This window comes from Magallana gigas, chromosome 6, assembly GCF_963853765.1.
Source record: "Magallana gigas chromosome 6, xbMagGiga1.1, whole genome shotgun sequence".
In the NCBI taxonomy this organism is placed as follows: Eukaryota; Metazoa; Mollusca; class Bivalvia; order Ostreida; family Ostreidae; genus Magallana; species Magallana gigas.
Window position 1 is genome coordinate 44,387,694 of NC_088858.1, and position 14,422 is coordinate 44,402,115.

General features: G+C 33.3%; 1 protein-coding gene across 3 annotated transcripts in view; it reads left to right on the forward strand.

The window, feature by feature from the left end:
- The window catches only part of LOC105320113 (rap guanine nucleotide exchange factor 4), a 48,347-nt gene that overhangs the window by 22,789 nt on the left and 11,136 nt on the right, over window positions 1–14,422 (forward strand). For all 3 annotated transcript variants that reach the window (XM_066089244.1, XM_066089245.1, XM_034468910.2), the window contains exons 10-11: window positions 12,880–13,025; window positions 14,255–14,331. In XM_066089244.1, the coding sequence (XP_065945316.1) occupies window positions 12,880–13,025; window positions 14,255–14,331 (223 nt within the window). The remainder of the gene's footprint in view (window positions 1–12,879; window positions 13,026–14,254; window positions 14,332–14,422) is intronic.

The following is a 14,422-nucleotide window of genomic DNA, read 5'->3' on the forward strand; positions in this document are numbered from 1 at the left end:
GTGTTTTTATGTCTTGTCCCATACTGCAAGTCGCTCTCATTCACTGACTGTCAAATTTTCATGGTTACCGTTACTTGTCAAAGTAAAAGTAATGATAGTTTTAATTTCATGCTTACTGCAAATACTTGCATTGACTATAGTGTACACCGTTTAATGCATTTTAAAAAATAATTCATGAGTTTATATTTTGTGGAATTTATCCCAAATGCATCTTCGCTAGCCAAGGGTTTTCGGTCCACTTTGCTCCCCATAAACGTTTTGCGGGGAGCAAAGTGGACCGAAAACCCTTGGCTAGCGAAGATGTCCCAAATGTGACAAAAGTGAAATTTAAATCACTGTGATATATACCCAACCATCAACATTTATTCATATTCCAATATACAAAGTATTCTTTTCATAAAGCCATAAGACTTGTATTGCAAAGTAAATTTTTTCAGTGGTTATCTTTACATGGTAAAAGAATTAATATCTTCTCCTCTTTTCAATCTTTTTGATTTGTAACATGGTATTTTGGTTGATAATACACCTTTGCATACAGGTATGCTTAGTGTGTTGTCAGTTATAAGATTCATTGTGAGAAGTTTGGTAACCTTGGAGGGCTTCTCTGTACAATTTTTAAGGCTCTGCTTTTTTCCAAGACACATCCTTATATGGTCCAATTTTCATGAGTTTCAGAGGGAGACAATGGTTGATGTATTGTTAGGTAAAATAGTTCAGAACTGTGGAGTCTGATAATGGCAGGGTAATGCTGGGCATTATATCCATTGCTGGAATTCTGAATTCTGCAGAGTAAGCCTGGCCATGGAACCTGAAGGCAAAATTCATAAAATAAAAAAAAATTGTAAAAAAAAAATCGGATATATTGCTGCTTATGGCTGTGGAGTAAGAGTTTGGCTTTGCCAATTAATGTCAGATTGATGTGCAAGATAGGAATTACAGGAAAAGGCATTTACTGAACTGGTAAATGATTGATGGATGAACAATTCATAGAGTTATCTTCACTGCTATCCTTTTATGTGTTATCTTTCTTTCCAAATGTTTCATTATTAGATAGCCTTTATAGCAAAGCGCTGTTTTGTTTTATTACCTTATTGTTATTGTGGATTCCTTAATATTTTATGGGAGTAATTTAAACCTCCAAGATTGAGTTGTTTTGCATCAAATCGTGAGTCTCAGAATATAAAATTGTGAATGTCAAATTTTTCAAATTAGATTCATTTTGTTGAAATTTGCTTTAAAAATAAAAGCGAGATTATAAAATCTGCAAGATGCACTTCTTGCGGTTTCTTGCGATATTAATTCCTGGCATTTAATACACATCAATAGATGGAATTAGTTTGGTCCAAATTTACATCAAATTTTTGTTTTCTAAATTATGTATATTAATTAGTGATACAATATTTTTAGGTTGAAAATGTTTTGGTTTTGGACTTTGGACTTGCTAACAATAGCACTTGGTATAACTTTCAACTATGCGAACAATTTGTCACGGATCTTTCTATGTAATTAATCCAAAATAAGCAGGCTGAATCCATCCCAGCAATAGGCCGGAACAAAAGCAAAGGTTTTACTTTTGGTTGGCATATGCTTTGTCTTTTTGTGTAACCCCACAATTCTTTTTATTAACAACAAATATTTCCATCTTTGAACAGAGATCATTGCTGCAGGTGTAAATAGGTAAAAGATATTAATTTTCGAGAATAACTGGTTTAGTATAATGGTTTATATAAAAAATAATGTATGACTTCGCTTCTGCTAATACCTAAATAAGATAGACATACTGGACTCCAATTTCACCTGCATTTGGAAGGAAAACTACAAAATTGAGGGCATACTCTAAAACCTGGCCTGGCCTGGCTTGGCCCCATTGGCCTGGCCTGGCCTCAAAGTTGGCCTGGCCTCATTTTTGGCCTCAAAATTGGCCTGGCCCCAAATTGGCCTCAAAAATTGGCCTGGCCTCTAAATTGGCCTCTTCAAAAATTTTTGGCCTCAAATTTTAAAATTTCTTTTTTTCTCATTTTCTTAGATTAAAATTGAATTTTTATTGATTTCTTTCAGAATTGAATATTCTTAAGGAATAATCATATGAAAATATATATATGACAAGATGACCGATTTTTCAAGTTGAATTACTTTAATCCATGTCTAATCACACAAAAACTACCTATGACATGCATGCACAGCACTGCTCCTACTATAAGAAATAGATTTTCCCAATACTAAAGCAATTAAGTTGTCACTCCCATCTCCCATTTAAAATTTAAACATCATTTTAAGAGACTGACCTGATTGATATCCAAAACATTTGTAAACTGGTACATAGCATTAAATTGTTATCACTGTGTAATGCACTTTAAAATCTGCTGTTTGTTTATATTACCTGTCAACACCAATCAAGCCCAAATTTCCCTCCCCAGCAGAAATTTAATATCAACCTTTTCTGTCCTTAATCTGCTACATTTGGGTCAGATTCATTGCCTATCCTGCCGTTTAACATTTCACATGTCTAATTTAATTAATGGCATTTGTGAACGACTGCAACATTGCATCCCTCGATAGCTTGACCCGGTGATGTTCATTAATTCATCACCTCCTGATTATAGAGTAGAGTTTCCTGTATGTGTTGCTTGTATACTTAGGAAATAATTGTTCTCCTATGGGGAATTGTCATCATCGGAATTTGAACAAAGCAGAACATTTTGTGATTTTTGATAGAATAAACAAATATTGGCCTCTTCCATTACTTTTTTCTCAAACAAGTCGTTGGTAAAAGAAGAGTTGCATAGATAGTGTCTAATCCTGAGAGCAGTTTGATCTAAATACATTGCAAAAACATGCCATCGTTATACAATTGCAGGGCAAAATCACATTCTTAAGTTCTTAAGAATTTAAATCATACTGAAAAAAAATCTGTTAGAATTGATTACTCAACATACTTTTAGTCAGAGATATACATTGTTAGTACTATATTTTCAATTGTAACTATTATTTTTGATACATTATCACTTTAAGACACTATAGGCACCAAAAGTGATGTTTAATGTGCATTGAAAATAAATCAATAAAACATCAATAAAAACGTCAAATATGTAAAGAAAATATAAAAATAAATTTGAGGCCAAAAATTTTTGTAGAGGCCAAATTTGAGGCCAGGCCAATTTTTGAGGCCAGGCCAAAATTTGGGGCCAGGCCAATTTTGAGGCCAAAAGTGAGGCCAGGCCAACTTTGAGGCCAGGCCAGGCCAATGGGGCCAAGCCAGGCCAGGCCAGGTTTTAGAGTATGCCCAAAATTGAGTGACTTTGCCAGTATGGAGCGGGTGATGAAGATTTGAAAGATATTCGGTTTTTTGGTGCCATTTTGCTGTATATGGGCATTGATTTGAAAATGTAAATGGAATGCACTTGGATGATCTCCGTCTCAGCCTTCAAATACATTCACTGTAACAGGGTTTATGTAGGTCTTTAAGTACAATTTATTCAAAATAATAATGTTTATATTGAGTTTCCTTCACAAAGTAAATGGTATTGACATAATTTTTAGCAAGCTGTCCAATCATCTCAGAACAAAAAGGCTGTACATGTTCTTTAGATGATGCCTTCCTCTCTCACATTTCAACTGCATATTACAAAGACAACAGTTTTTAGTGACCATGCAATCTATTATTTTCACATCAACATTGCAATCTTTCATAAAGTCAATTTTTCTACATCACCGAGAAAGCCCTCCAGTATTGGAAGGAATAAGGCTCAATTTCAGTCGAAGTTTGGTCCTCAATGCCACATAGATTTAAAGTATGGATAGTTCAAGTGCTCAGATGCTCAAATCCACTTTTTTTTAGGAACTCTATTTTTCTTCAACTCCCCTCCCCCCTCCCCCTGACCACACACACATTCACACATTGATGGGACACTCATTTTATCACAGGTTTTCTTTTTGTATACAGTAGGAATAGAATACCCTCTGTTTCATTTTTCTGTTGTATTAGCGTTCAGGTACATTGATGAATCTAAGTCTTGTGTCCTGGGCCAGGAGATGTGCGTGATAGATTAGGGTTTGCGCTATATTTAATCTGTCATCTCCCTGAGTTCAGGGAATATGGGTCATTCTTCTTCAGGCTATCCCAACTTCATTAGATCAACTCAATTAATGAACACACATAAAAAATCAATTTTCTTAATTTTGTGTTAATATGTTCCTTTGTTCACTTCTAAAGTTGGGCATGCTGAAATTTATAGTTATTCCTTTGAATTATATTTGCACTCTCTCTCTCTCTCTCTCTCTCTCTCTCTCTCTCTCAGAACTTAAAGTAACAGAATTTTATAAAGACAAAATAAAAACATATCAATGAAATTTGTTTTTACTAAGGATTTTAAAACTGCTCCAGATTTTCTTACATGTGTTAAAATTGGCTTACATTAGTAGAAGAATCAAACTTTGTTATGATAAACATTTTAGTATTTAATCTCAAACCCACATACAGTAGGGATTGTTATGTTTTCCTTTGGAGAAGTGAAGCCTAATATATCAAAAAACATTACACCTATATTACCAATCCCCAGAAATATATGATATCGCTAAATAATACATTGATATCGCTAAATAATACATTGTACTGTCGTCCTGTGAGGGTATACTCCTGAATGTTAATCCGCTATGTATAATTGATATGCATCACCTCTGAAGGCAAAATGATCAGACGCAAGCGAGCTTGTGTTTACCATCTCGAGAGCGTTTTTCCTTTAGGGCTCGATCAAAGGACTGTTTAATCCTGATGTCATAAAATGTCAATGCTAGGCCCATACAATTTACATCAGGTAAACATCGATTAGTTATAAATTTCAATCCCAGCTGATTATGGCCTACAAGTGCCACAAGTTCTGTCAACTCATGGTATGGGGAGCCATGAAATTAGATTTGAAAATTGATTTTTAATGTTTTCGATGATAAAAAAGAAGACTTGTTTGTTGAACTGTGGTCTCTCGCTAAACCTTTTTCTGCTAAAGCTCATACCTCAATGTATACAATATTAATAGTTTAGTACAGGTATATGCCAATCACGGGGGAATTATTTGAATTTGTGGTGGCTTTATTTTAACATGGATTGCTGAGAATTTCATAAATAAACTATCTTATTTGAATGGGGGGTATTTTGTTTGAATTTCATGAATAAGCAATTTTCAAAATAATTTTCTATTCAAGTGTAAACATTGAATCTATATTCATGGGAAAAAGTGGGTAGGGGGTTCCCCACCAACTCAATGGGGAACTGACAGTGCGCTGCTTCTAATTACATTCAGTCAGGTATCACAGATGATACATCTAAACTTGGCGTGACTTTATAATTATATTGAAGTGACTGATGCATTGAGTGTTACTGTAGTAATAGATAAAATATTCATACTTTAAGATATTTATAGAAAACAAATTAACACAGTGTTTTTTTTCATATATTTTATATATGACCTTCTGCATTCTAATCTTACTTTGAATATAAAAATAGCCGATTTTTTCAGGTTTGAAAAAAACTCCTGCTTAGATAGCAATCTTGTCACCCCTCCCCCTCACCTTCCCTTTGATGGAAAACCCAATGCAGAAATTGCATTAAAATGGCTTGAATGCCAGCATCCAATTGTAGTGTCACAATTTATCTCTCTATTCCATGCTATTAGTTTAGGTTAATTAGCAAAAGCATCCCAATGAATGCACTAAAACAAAGACTCTGTGTTAGTCCAATGTCAGTAAACTATTTGTCTACCACTGGGCTTTGACTAATGGTGTAATTACAGGTAGTCTTATTAGTCCTGCTCAATTTTCCCTCATGATATCTTCTGTTTCAAAATCGACATGTTTCAATCTGATAAAAGTTTTCCCAAGTTCAGCGATACACGAAAAATATGCTCAATCAATATCTAGATGTCGGGGGATGGATGCAAGTATATAAATGAGGGAAAATTGTCCCGTCAAAATCCTAAATTGATGTCTGTTAAACCGCTGGACTTTATGTGCCATTTCCCCACAGTTTTTAAGGACGGGATGAATGGATTTAAACAATAGAACTGTGCTTTATTGGAACAGTGTTGCAATTTTGTTTACATATGTTGCTGCTTTTCATAATATTTTCCCCTTAAATCATGATTAATTCATTCAAAGGATGCTTAGGATCTGAAATGAATTTTTCACAGGTGAACTGGTTTGAGTTTCCTTAAGGCAAAAGGAATTTTTTGCATTAATTTGTTTTTCATGTAATCATTTAAATCTGAGAAATAGCATGTTTATGACCTCAAATTTCACAGTTGTGAGCAATTCTTTTTGTGAACTAGTGCATTTTGAAAATAGAGACAGAAAAATGTGTTTAAATTCTACCATAGTGTTTGTAAATGGTGTTTAGTTTCAAATTATCACTTGATAAATGAGGGCAAAAAAGGAGAGATTTTGGTGTCTTTGTGGAGCCTGTTATGGGATGTTTTATGTTGAGCATACTTCCTTCCATGTATGTGACATATTATATGATCATATGACATAATGCCATCTAATGCCATCTATGTGCCAATGTGTGAACTTGATAGATACAAGCTGGCATACCTATAAACAGAGAACAGTTGTACACACCCCTGGGTCAGTTCTGTTCGTGTGGTATATAGGATGGTGTTAATCCACAAGTGAGACTTATCAAAGGAACTGATTTATCAGAAAACTGGATTATGAACTGCCTATAATGTGGTGACAAATTCTTCATTACTTAATTTCAGCGAAACAGGTGAAAATTGACTCAATTCCTAGATCGAATTTATCTTAAAGAATTTATCTACTCTTGACATTTTTAAAGCTGGCCTATGAAAATATTGCTATGTGAAAGCATGCCTATTTGGAATATTATTTTCGGAAGTGTCATTCTAAACATTTTTTAAACTGGAGGGAGATGAGTTGATTAGGAACATTGTGTTAACTGGATTTTTACGAGCCTGTTCCGTGAATGCTTTGGGAATGGAACATCTAATTAGATCCACAATCAGCTGTAGTTTCACTACGCTCACGCTCGCTCAAATCAATGAAGATGACATTTTGTGTATGTTACTCCTTAAAAAGTAAGTAAAACCTAATTCACTCATGGAAGTCTTTTGAATAACCGTGTTTTATGATTGCACTGTTATTCCAAGGTAGTATATGGACAAGGAACTTGATGATCCCAGTTGTCCTAGAAAAAATATTAAGGTGACACGTAATCATTCGTTTAAAAGATTGAATTTTTATCCCTACTTTTGATAATGTCCAATAAAATGTTTTGTTTTTTAGAATTGGCTTGGTCTTCCTGTTAGAAGCCATTATGGCATGCTTACACATTAATTGCACCATACTGTGTATGATTACATAATAAGCATGTTTCTCTCAGTGTTTCTGTCACTTTACACCTGTTTGTTAATTAATATAATTTCTAGCAGTAAACAAAAAGCACCAGGTAGTTTTTAGGCATGCATGCATACCTGAAGTTATCTGGTTGTTATGAAGTTCAGGTGCAACAAAATATTAATAGGAAAACTGTGCAACATATCTTATTCAATGGGGATTTTTTTAAAAGCACTTATATGGAAGCATCTGGCAGATTTGTTATGAAAACAGATAATTTTTGATCCAATATTTTTCTAAGTGAATTGACTGAAATTTTAAATTAAACTACAGTACAGAGCAATTAGAATTGTTCAATTTTTTGTATATTTCAAATGAGAACCAACCTATAAATTGTTTGAGAGAAGAATCATAATATTTGTTTAAGACAATGAATTCAAAGTACCGGTAACAAGAAATTCAACCATAAAATCGTTTTGAAAAATAATTCATGTTTTCTCAAATGACACATGCACTAATCTCAGTAATCTGGTCAAACATATTGAATATTCATGACTTTTGACATTACAAAATGTTCAATACCACTCAATTAGTGTGGGGAGTTAATAACGCATGAATAGACCTATATTAATCTCCAGTTGAATTATTGACTGTTAAAGAGAAACTGGCCAGCTTCTCTAATTATCCTAATTGATATTGTGGAATACATGAAAATGTCATTTGGAGTAAGAGGTGAAATTGTCTAGATCTGAACTAGGAACAGAATCTATGGAAGTCATGCTGGGACGATTGGATATGTCAAAATGAGAAAAGATCGGGCACATTTAGCAGGAAATATGGCCCTCTGGAAAGAAAATTAATTGGATATGAAATAAAAAATCAATATTATTTCAGTAACATCTAATAAGTTATACAGGTAATATCTTATGGACACCATTACCTGATCTAAGCCTGTTGATTGTGTTTTATTTTCTTTGAAGAAAAGGACCCAATACTTTCAATGCCAAATTTTATTTCGCACATGAATGAAATCTGTTTTCCATTAATTATCGCAGTATAAAAAGAAACGAAAACTGTTTTGTGTGCTACACATCTACATTACATTGAGCATTTCTAAGTAAACTGCACTCGCCTTGTAAATAATTTATTTTATTTCTCTACAGATCAAAGATCTGTAGGCATATTGTTTTTGGTATGGCTTTCCAATTGCCCATCTTTCTATACATAGATATTTATTTCCAGCAGCCTATTTTTACCTTCCTTTTGAATTTTGACTAACAATTACGTCTAAGATTTATTCTTGGTATTCTAAAATGTCAAAAGTAAATGATTTGGAAAGTTTATATCATCTTTAAGATCATTATCTATTCAGCTTAGGTTAAATCTTCCATTAGCAACAAGATCAGAATATCAAGATTTTCACAGTGTTCATAAATCATCATTTGTCAACATTCCGATGGGTATTTCTGAAATGGAAAAAATGTCAGGTGAGAGTCAACTGGGGGTGTCAATTTTCTCATAAATTTTTCATACCCCTGTAAATAAAATACTCGGTATTTTCCATCTTTTTGTTCATTCACCAGCCATACCTTGCATTTGCATCATTTTGAAATATTTTTTAAAAACTTCATGCGAAGATATGTACGGTATTGGTGATCAGAGCAATTCAAGTTTTTCATAAGTTTCTGACCTTGACCTTTCCCATGACCTTGAGATCACTATTCCTCATTTTGCATACACCATAATTTGAGAGAACTTGTTTGAAATTTTTTTTAATAAACTTTGTACAATTTATTAAAAGCAAATCAATTGTGTCATAATTTTTCTGACGTTAACCTTTATTAATATTGACAGAATATTTCTGCTATTACTTTAAGTTTTATTTGATTGTGCAAGTTTCGTTTATTCTCAAGTTGCAATACAAATGTACATGGATGGTGCATGAATTCATTTTTCCACTATTTTTTATTCTGACAGTCGCAAGATTATATTTCATGGGTCAATTTTACCGGCTAATGTTTAATAAATGATCATTAACTCCAGTAAAATGCTGTAGTTTTATAGATACAGCCCCCATTTGCGAACAAATATTTACTCCAATTTTTCACTGCTGAGTTTCAAACCTTTGATCATTTGCAATCATTAAAACAAGGGACCTATGGTCCAAAGGTCAAATTGCAAATAATGTCAGGGAAAGACTAGGCATATGATAAGTGTGAGGGTACTTAGGGTAAAATTCTAGAGCTGACTCTACCATGTCCATTGCAACCACTCTTCAAATGGAATCCTACATCCCCATGAAGACCAAACACTAGACTGGCCATATGCATGTTTCAGTAAAATAAACAGAGCATGCATTAGCTAATAAAAGGATTGTCAACATCAGCAAGAAACATCTTTTTTTTTAAATAAAACAAGAATAGAGAGTAAAGAAAAATGGCAGTATCATTTCAATCAACAATATCAGGTTATGTTCAGAGACTATTATAGGGAGCTGAAAACATTGAAGAAAGAAATATATATATTTTTTAAAAGGTTAAAAATTGGACCAGTTCTCTGATGTTTAAAATTATTTCTCCTTTTACAAAGAATTGCTTTGGTAAACAAGTTCATTATTTTGATGGAAAAAAATCAACAGCTGTTAGAAATTTCATGTGTAATTTGAAAAAAGGGTTTTTGAGCTACCAATTGCATGTTAGTAATATTGATATTGTTATTTTGAAGAATGTTAGTGAAATCAGGCGTATGAATTGCATGGCATAAAAATGCATTTTCTAAAATGGAGGATGGTAGAAGGTGCTAATAGGCTTGCAGTTTAAGTTTTACTTGAAAGGAATGTTGTGAGCGAGTCTAATGAAGCTCACATTTCAGGGTTCCAGTATTAGTCCTTTGAGCTTGGTCTGGCTCCATCAGTTCTGTGAACACAATGTCTCAATTCTGTTGGTCAGTTGCATAGGGACAGACATGCTTAATGGCTAATTGACAGTCTGATGGAGCAGGTTCCCCTGTTTATATCAAATGACAGCATACAACTATTGATGCCTCTTAAACTCAAGATTCTGTGACAATGTACGTAGCAATTTCCCATGATGCTTTATTCTGAACTTCATAAACGAAGACCTAGGTTTAAAACTATTACCAAGTAATTGCATATATCCCACACCAAAACAACTACATGTATTGCAAATCATTCTTGCATGAAGATTTTGCAGGCATGAATGAATGAGAAAAATTTAATGTGCTTGGATTATGCAATGAATATAACATTAAAAATCAAAATTGTAAACAAAGTTATTTGGAAAAAATCAAGAAATGACTTTAATTAATACAGCATTTACAGAGTAATTGGACATATAAAAGAAACAATTTTAAAACCTTTGATGATTTTCAAAGGACCCATCAATAATGACTAAATTTTTTTTTTATTAAACGCAATTTTATTATCCAGTGAATATATTTAAATCTTTGCTTTGGTTTGTTTGCTCATTAAAGTCTGTCTTCCCATTTCAAACTGATTAACAGGAAAACTGCTTATTAATGAAAGCCCATTTAACATATGCTTTTTTTTCATACCGTTTTTGTAGTCCTCAATACTTCCTTAGATCTAACAGAGACACAGATTTCTGCCTCTTAATTTTCTTTCGTCTGTTCAAAATAACAGGGTTAGTTTTCTGTCTCCATAGTTAGTGAGCGGCTTTCTTACTTTCTTTCCGCTTTATTCCTCAGGTTTCAGTCTGTTAGCTATTCCTATAAATCTCTGATGTAATAGTGTTATGTTATTATTTTGGGGGGGTACTTCGAGACGATGACTGCTGTCATGCAACATTTCTATCAGTTGAAAGAGACTTCATAATTCTTGGAAGGAGTGAAAATCTCTATCTTCTAATTTGACGACCTGTTCCAAAAAATGTATTTTTGGTGCATGAATGAAGACATAAATTTCTTTCCAATAATTAGATCAAGTCTAGCTTTTGTGGCTTTCATTTTCTGATATCCTGTTCGGGAAGCTTACATGCATCAATAGCTAGAATCTGTCGAAGAAAGGTCAAGAAAGGACAAAATCCTCGCAATTAATCAGTGGATTCTATTTGCTTCTGGTTTTTATATGATTATTTTTTCTTGTACAGAAATGTCAACTTGTGACATCACAATTTTTAGGTTAAGCTGGAGATTAGTACATGTTATTGTGAATTTTATCTTTACTGTTTAGAACTATATAAAAGTCCTTTCCAGATTTGGGAATACTGATCCAAATGTTCTATCATTGCAAATTGAAACCTTTTTTCCAATGAACATGTTCAACATCATACTTATTAATTCTTTAATGTCTAGGTCAAAGGTAAATGACCGATAGAGTTCAAGGTCATTCAAAATTGTAAGAATTATCAAAATGATTACGAAGACTTATTACATGTATTTTTCATTATACCTGATATATGAATAATTTTAAGGCTTGATTGTTTCTACTTTAGTTGTATTGGATTTGGAGGTCAAAGTTGAAGGTCAGGATTAAAATATTTTAATGAGTTTTGACTTAACAGTTTATTTATGTAGAAATCAAGTTTCAACAGAGTTATCTGTTTTGCAAATGTTTGATATTGAATGGAGTGAAATAAATTCAAGATTTTTTTGGGTTATCTTTTCTCAGAAGTTTTTCTGTTTTTATTTTTTGTTTTTATTTTCAGTGGATAAGCAATTGTCTGTATGTGTGTGTGTGTCTATATATAAAGAAAGAGAGAGAGAGAGAAAGAGAGAGAGAGAGAGCATGGGTTAAAGTCTCTGGAAGTATTGCAACATACTGTACAAACATATATCTAATAGGTAGACTGATCGTTTAGCAGGGAAATTGAGATGAAATCACATAGTGTTATTTGTACCCATCTGCTGTTTATATCAGGAAATCTGTCCATCTATTATGTGTTATTATGTATACAGCTGTCATCCAACAGGTTTTTAGTGTTGACATCACCAAACTACATACCACAGTTGATAAAATGTAGCCTTTAATAATAGCCGAAATAAACTATAATGATGATGATGCACTTATTCATGTGGCCTAATGCATGCCCTCAATGCTCATCTTCATGGCTATTTTTTTTTTAGTGAAAAATGAGTCTAGTGAAATCGGTCATGCTCTCTGAGTCAGATTTTTTTTTTGGGGGGGGGGGGGGTCAAATGTTCTCATCACGAGTAGAAGCTTCTGCCTTCCAAAGACTTCTGAGTTGGGATTCAAATCCCTGTATCCCTAATCAAACAGTATCATATTGTAATTGGTTCTTGTTATTTGAATGGCATAGCCTTGATGACAGATGAACAGAAAAATCAAACTTCCATGATATTTACTAGGATGTTATTGAAACTCATGAAGTTTCAGAGAATGAAACACTGTTATTGGCTAAACGCGAGCCATTTAATGTAATTGCTGTCCCCATTTAAATGTAGGACAAAAGATTGGAAGAATTAAGAACACAATGAATATTTGAGCGAAGCATTGTCCTAAATCGGTTTTCATTCTAGGATTTCTTTATTTTTCAGACCACATGACAGAACATTAGATGACCTTGAGATTATCTACGAGGAGCTGCTTCACATCAAAGCTTTATCCCACTTGTCGACCAGTGTCAAGCGGGAACTAGCCAGTGTTCTTGTGTTTGAATCCCATGCCAAGGCAGGCACAGTTTGTACGTATTCACAGCATCTGATTACATGAAGTTTGTGAGACATTATAGAACACATGTACCTCAATTTTTTTTCATTTTTTGACAGGTAAGAGAAAAAAAGCCTTGTCAAAAGAATAAGGTCTCAAATTAATTTCACCAAAAAAATCTTTGTTAATTTAGAGATATGAAAATCTGTCAAAATGTAAATGTTATTTCTCACTTCTTTTTAAACTCATGTTCATGCAAAACAGAGTGAATTTTTCATTCAAAAGCTTTCCAGGACTGCAATAGACAATCCATCCTTATCAATGAGTTGAGACAATTTTCATGCTGTAGCAGAATAATTATTTGTATAAATCCCTATCTCAAGAGGATGCAATAACATTTGTATCCATACCATTAACTCTTGGTAACTGTCAGTTCTCTTTTTCTGTAATGGATCCATAAGGCTACAAATTAACGCAATAAAATATGCTCTAAATACAAAATTAAGCTTATTGTTTTTTTGTGTACCAGTTTTTTGTCCTGTCCATTATTTTTCATTTAAAAAAATGTGATACATGTATTATTGTATTAGTAAATGGCTTAAGTATAGAATGTAAAATTTTCTTTGGCCCCTAAAATAAAAAAGGATCAAAAAGTCTTTCTCTTGTTGGCACCTAGACTTGTACAACAAAAGGCCTGATTGATTTGACTGTATCGTCTACAGAACAGCTAATTTGTTTCTTTTAAGGGTCCTTCACACCTTTGGGAAAAGTTTTCGGTACAAGCCCAAACTTCTATATCTCTTAGAGAAATTGTATTCTAGATTGCTTTCATCTTGAAAATATCTGATAAAAAGGTTCAGTTTTTGGGGCAAAACAACTTTTTAAAAATTTATTGTTTTCATGCAAACAAAAATCTCTACAGTGTTCGAACTCAGGACCTTCAAGCAAGTAGACCAAAGCAATATCTGTTGCCACTCAGAAATAGACAACCTAATTATACAATATGAACTTTTCACAATGAGTTAAAATTGCCATGTTGTAATGCACTTTCATAAAAAGCAATAGTCATTGGGAGCCGAAGACCCTTAAAGGAAAATTCATAGAAATGAGTCAATTGATAGAAGAAATATGTTTGTAGAATTAACCTTTGTCTGATATCAGTGTTGTGTAATTGATTTTAAAATACCAAGTAAGGAAGGATGCATCTCATTTAAAAAGGGCTCCAAATGCTTATAATTAAGACACTTATATGTTTACTTTCAGTGTTCAATCAAGGAGATGAGGGGAAATCTTGGTACATCATCCTGAAAGGCTCCGTCAATGTAGTCATCTATGGCAAGGTATATACTGTTGGGACAGAGAGCAATATGTCCCTTATGGGCCAGAGAGCTTACCCAAACATAATGCATTTTGTTATTGGTATTTATAGAT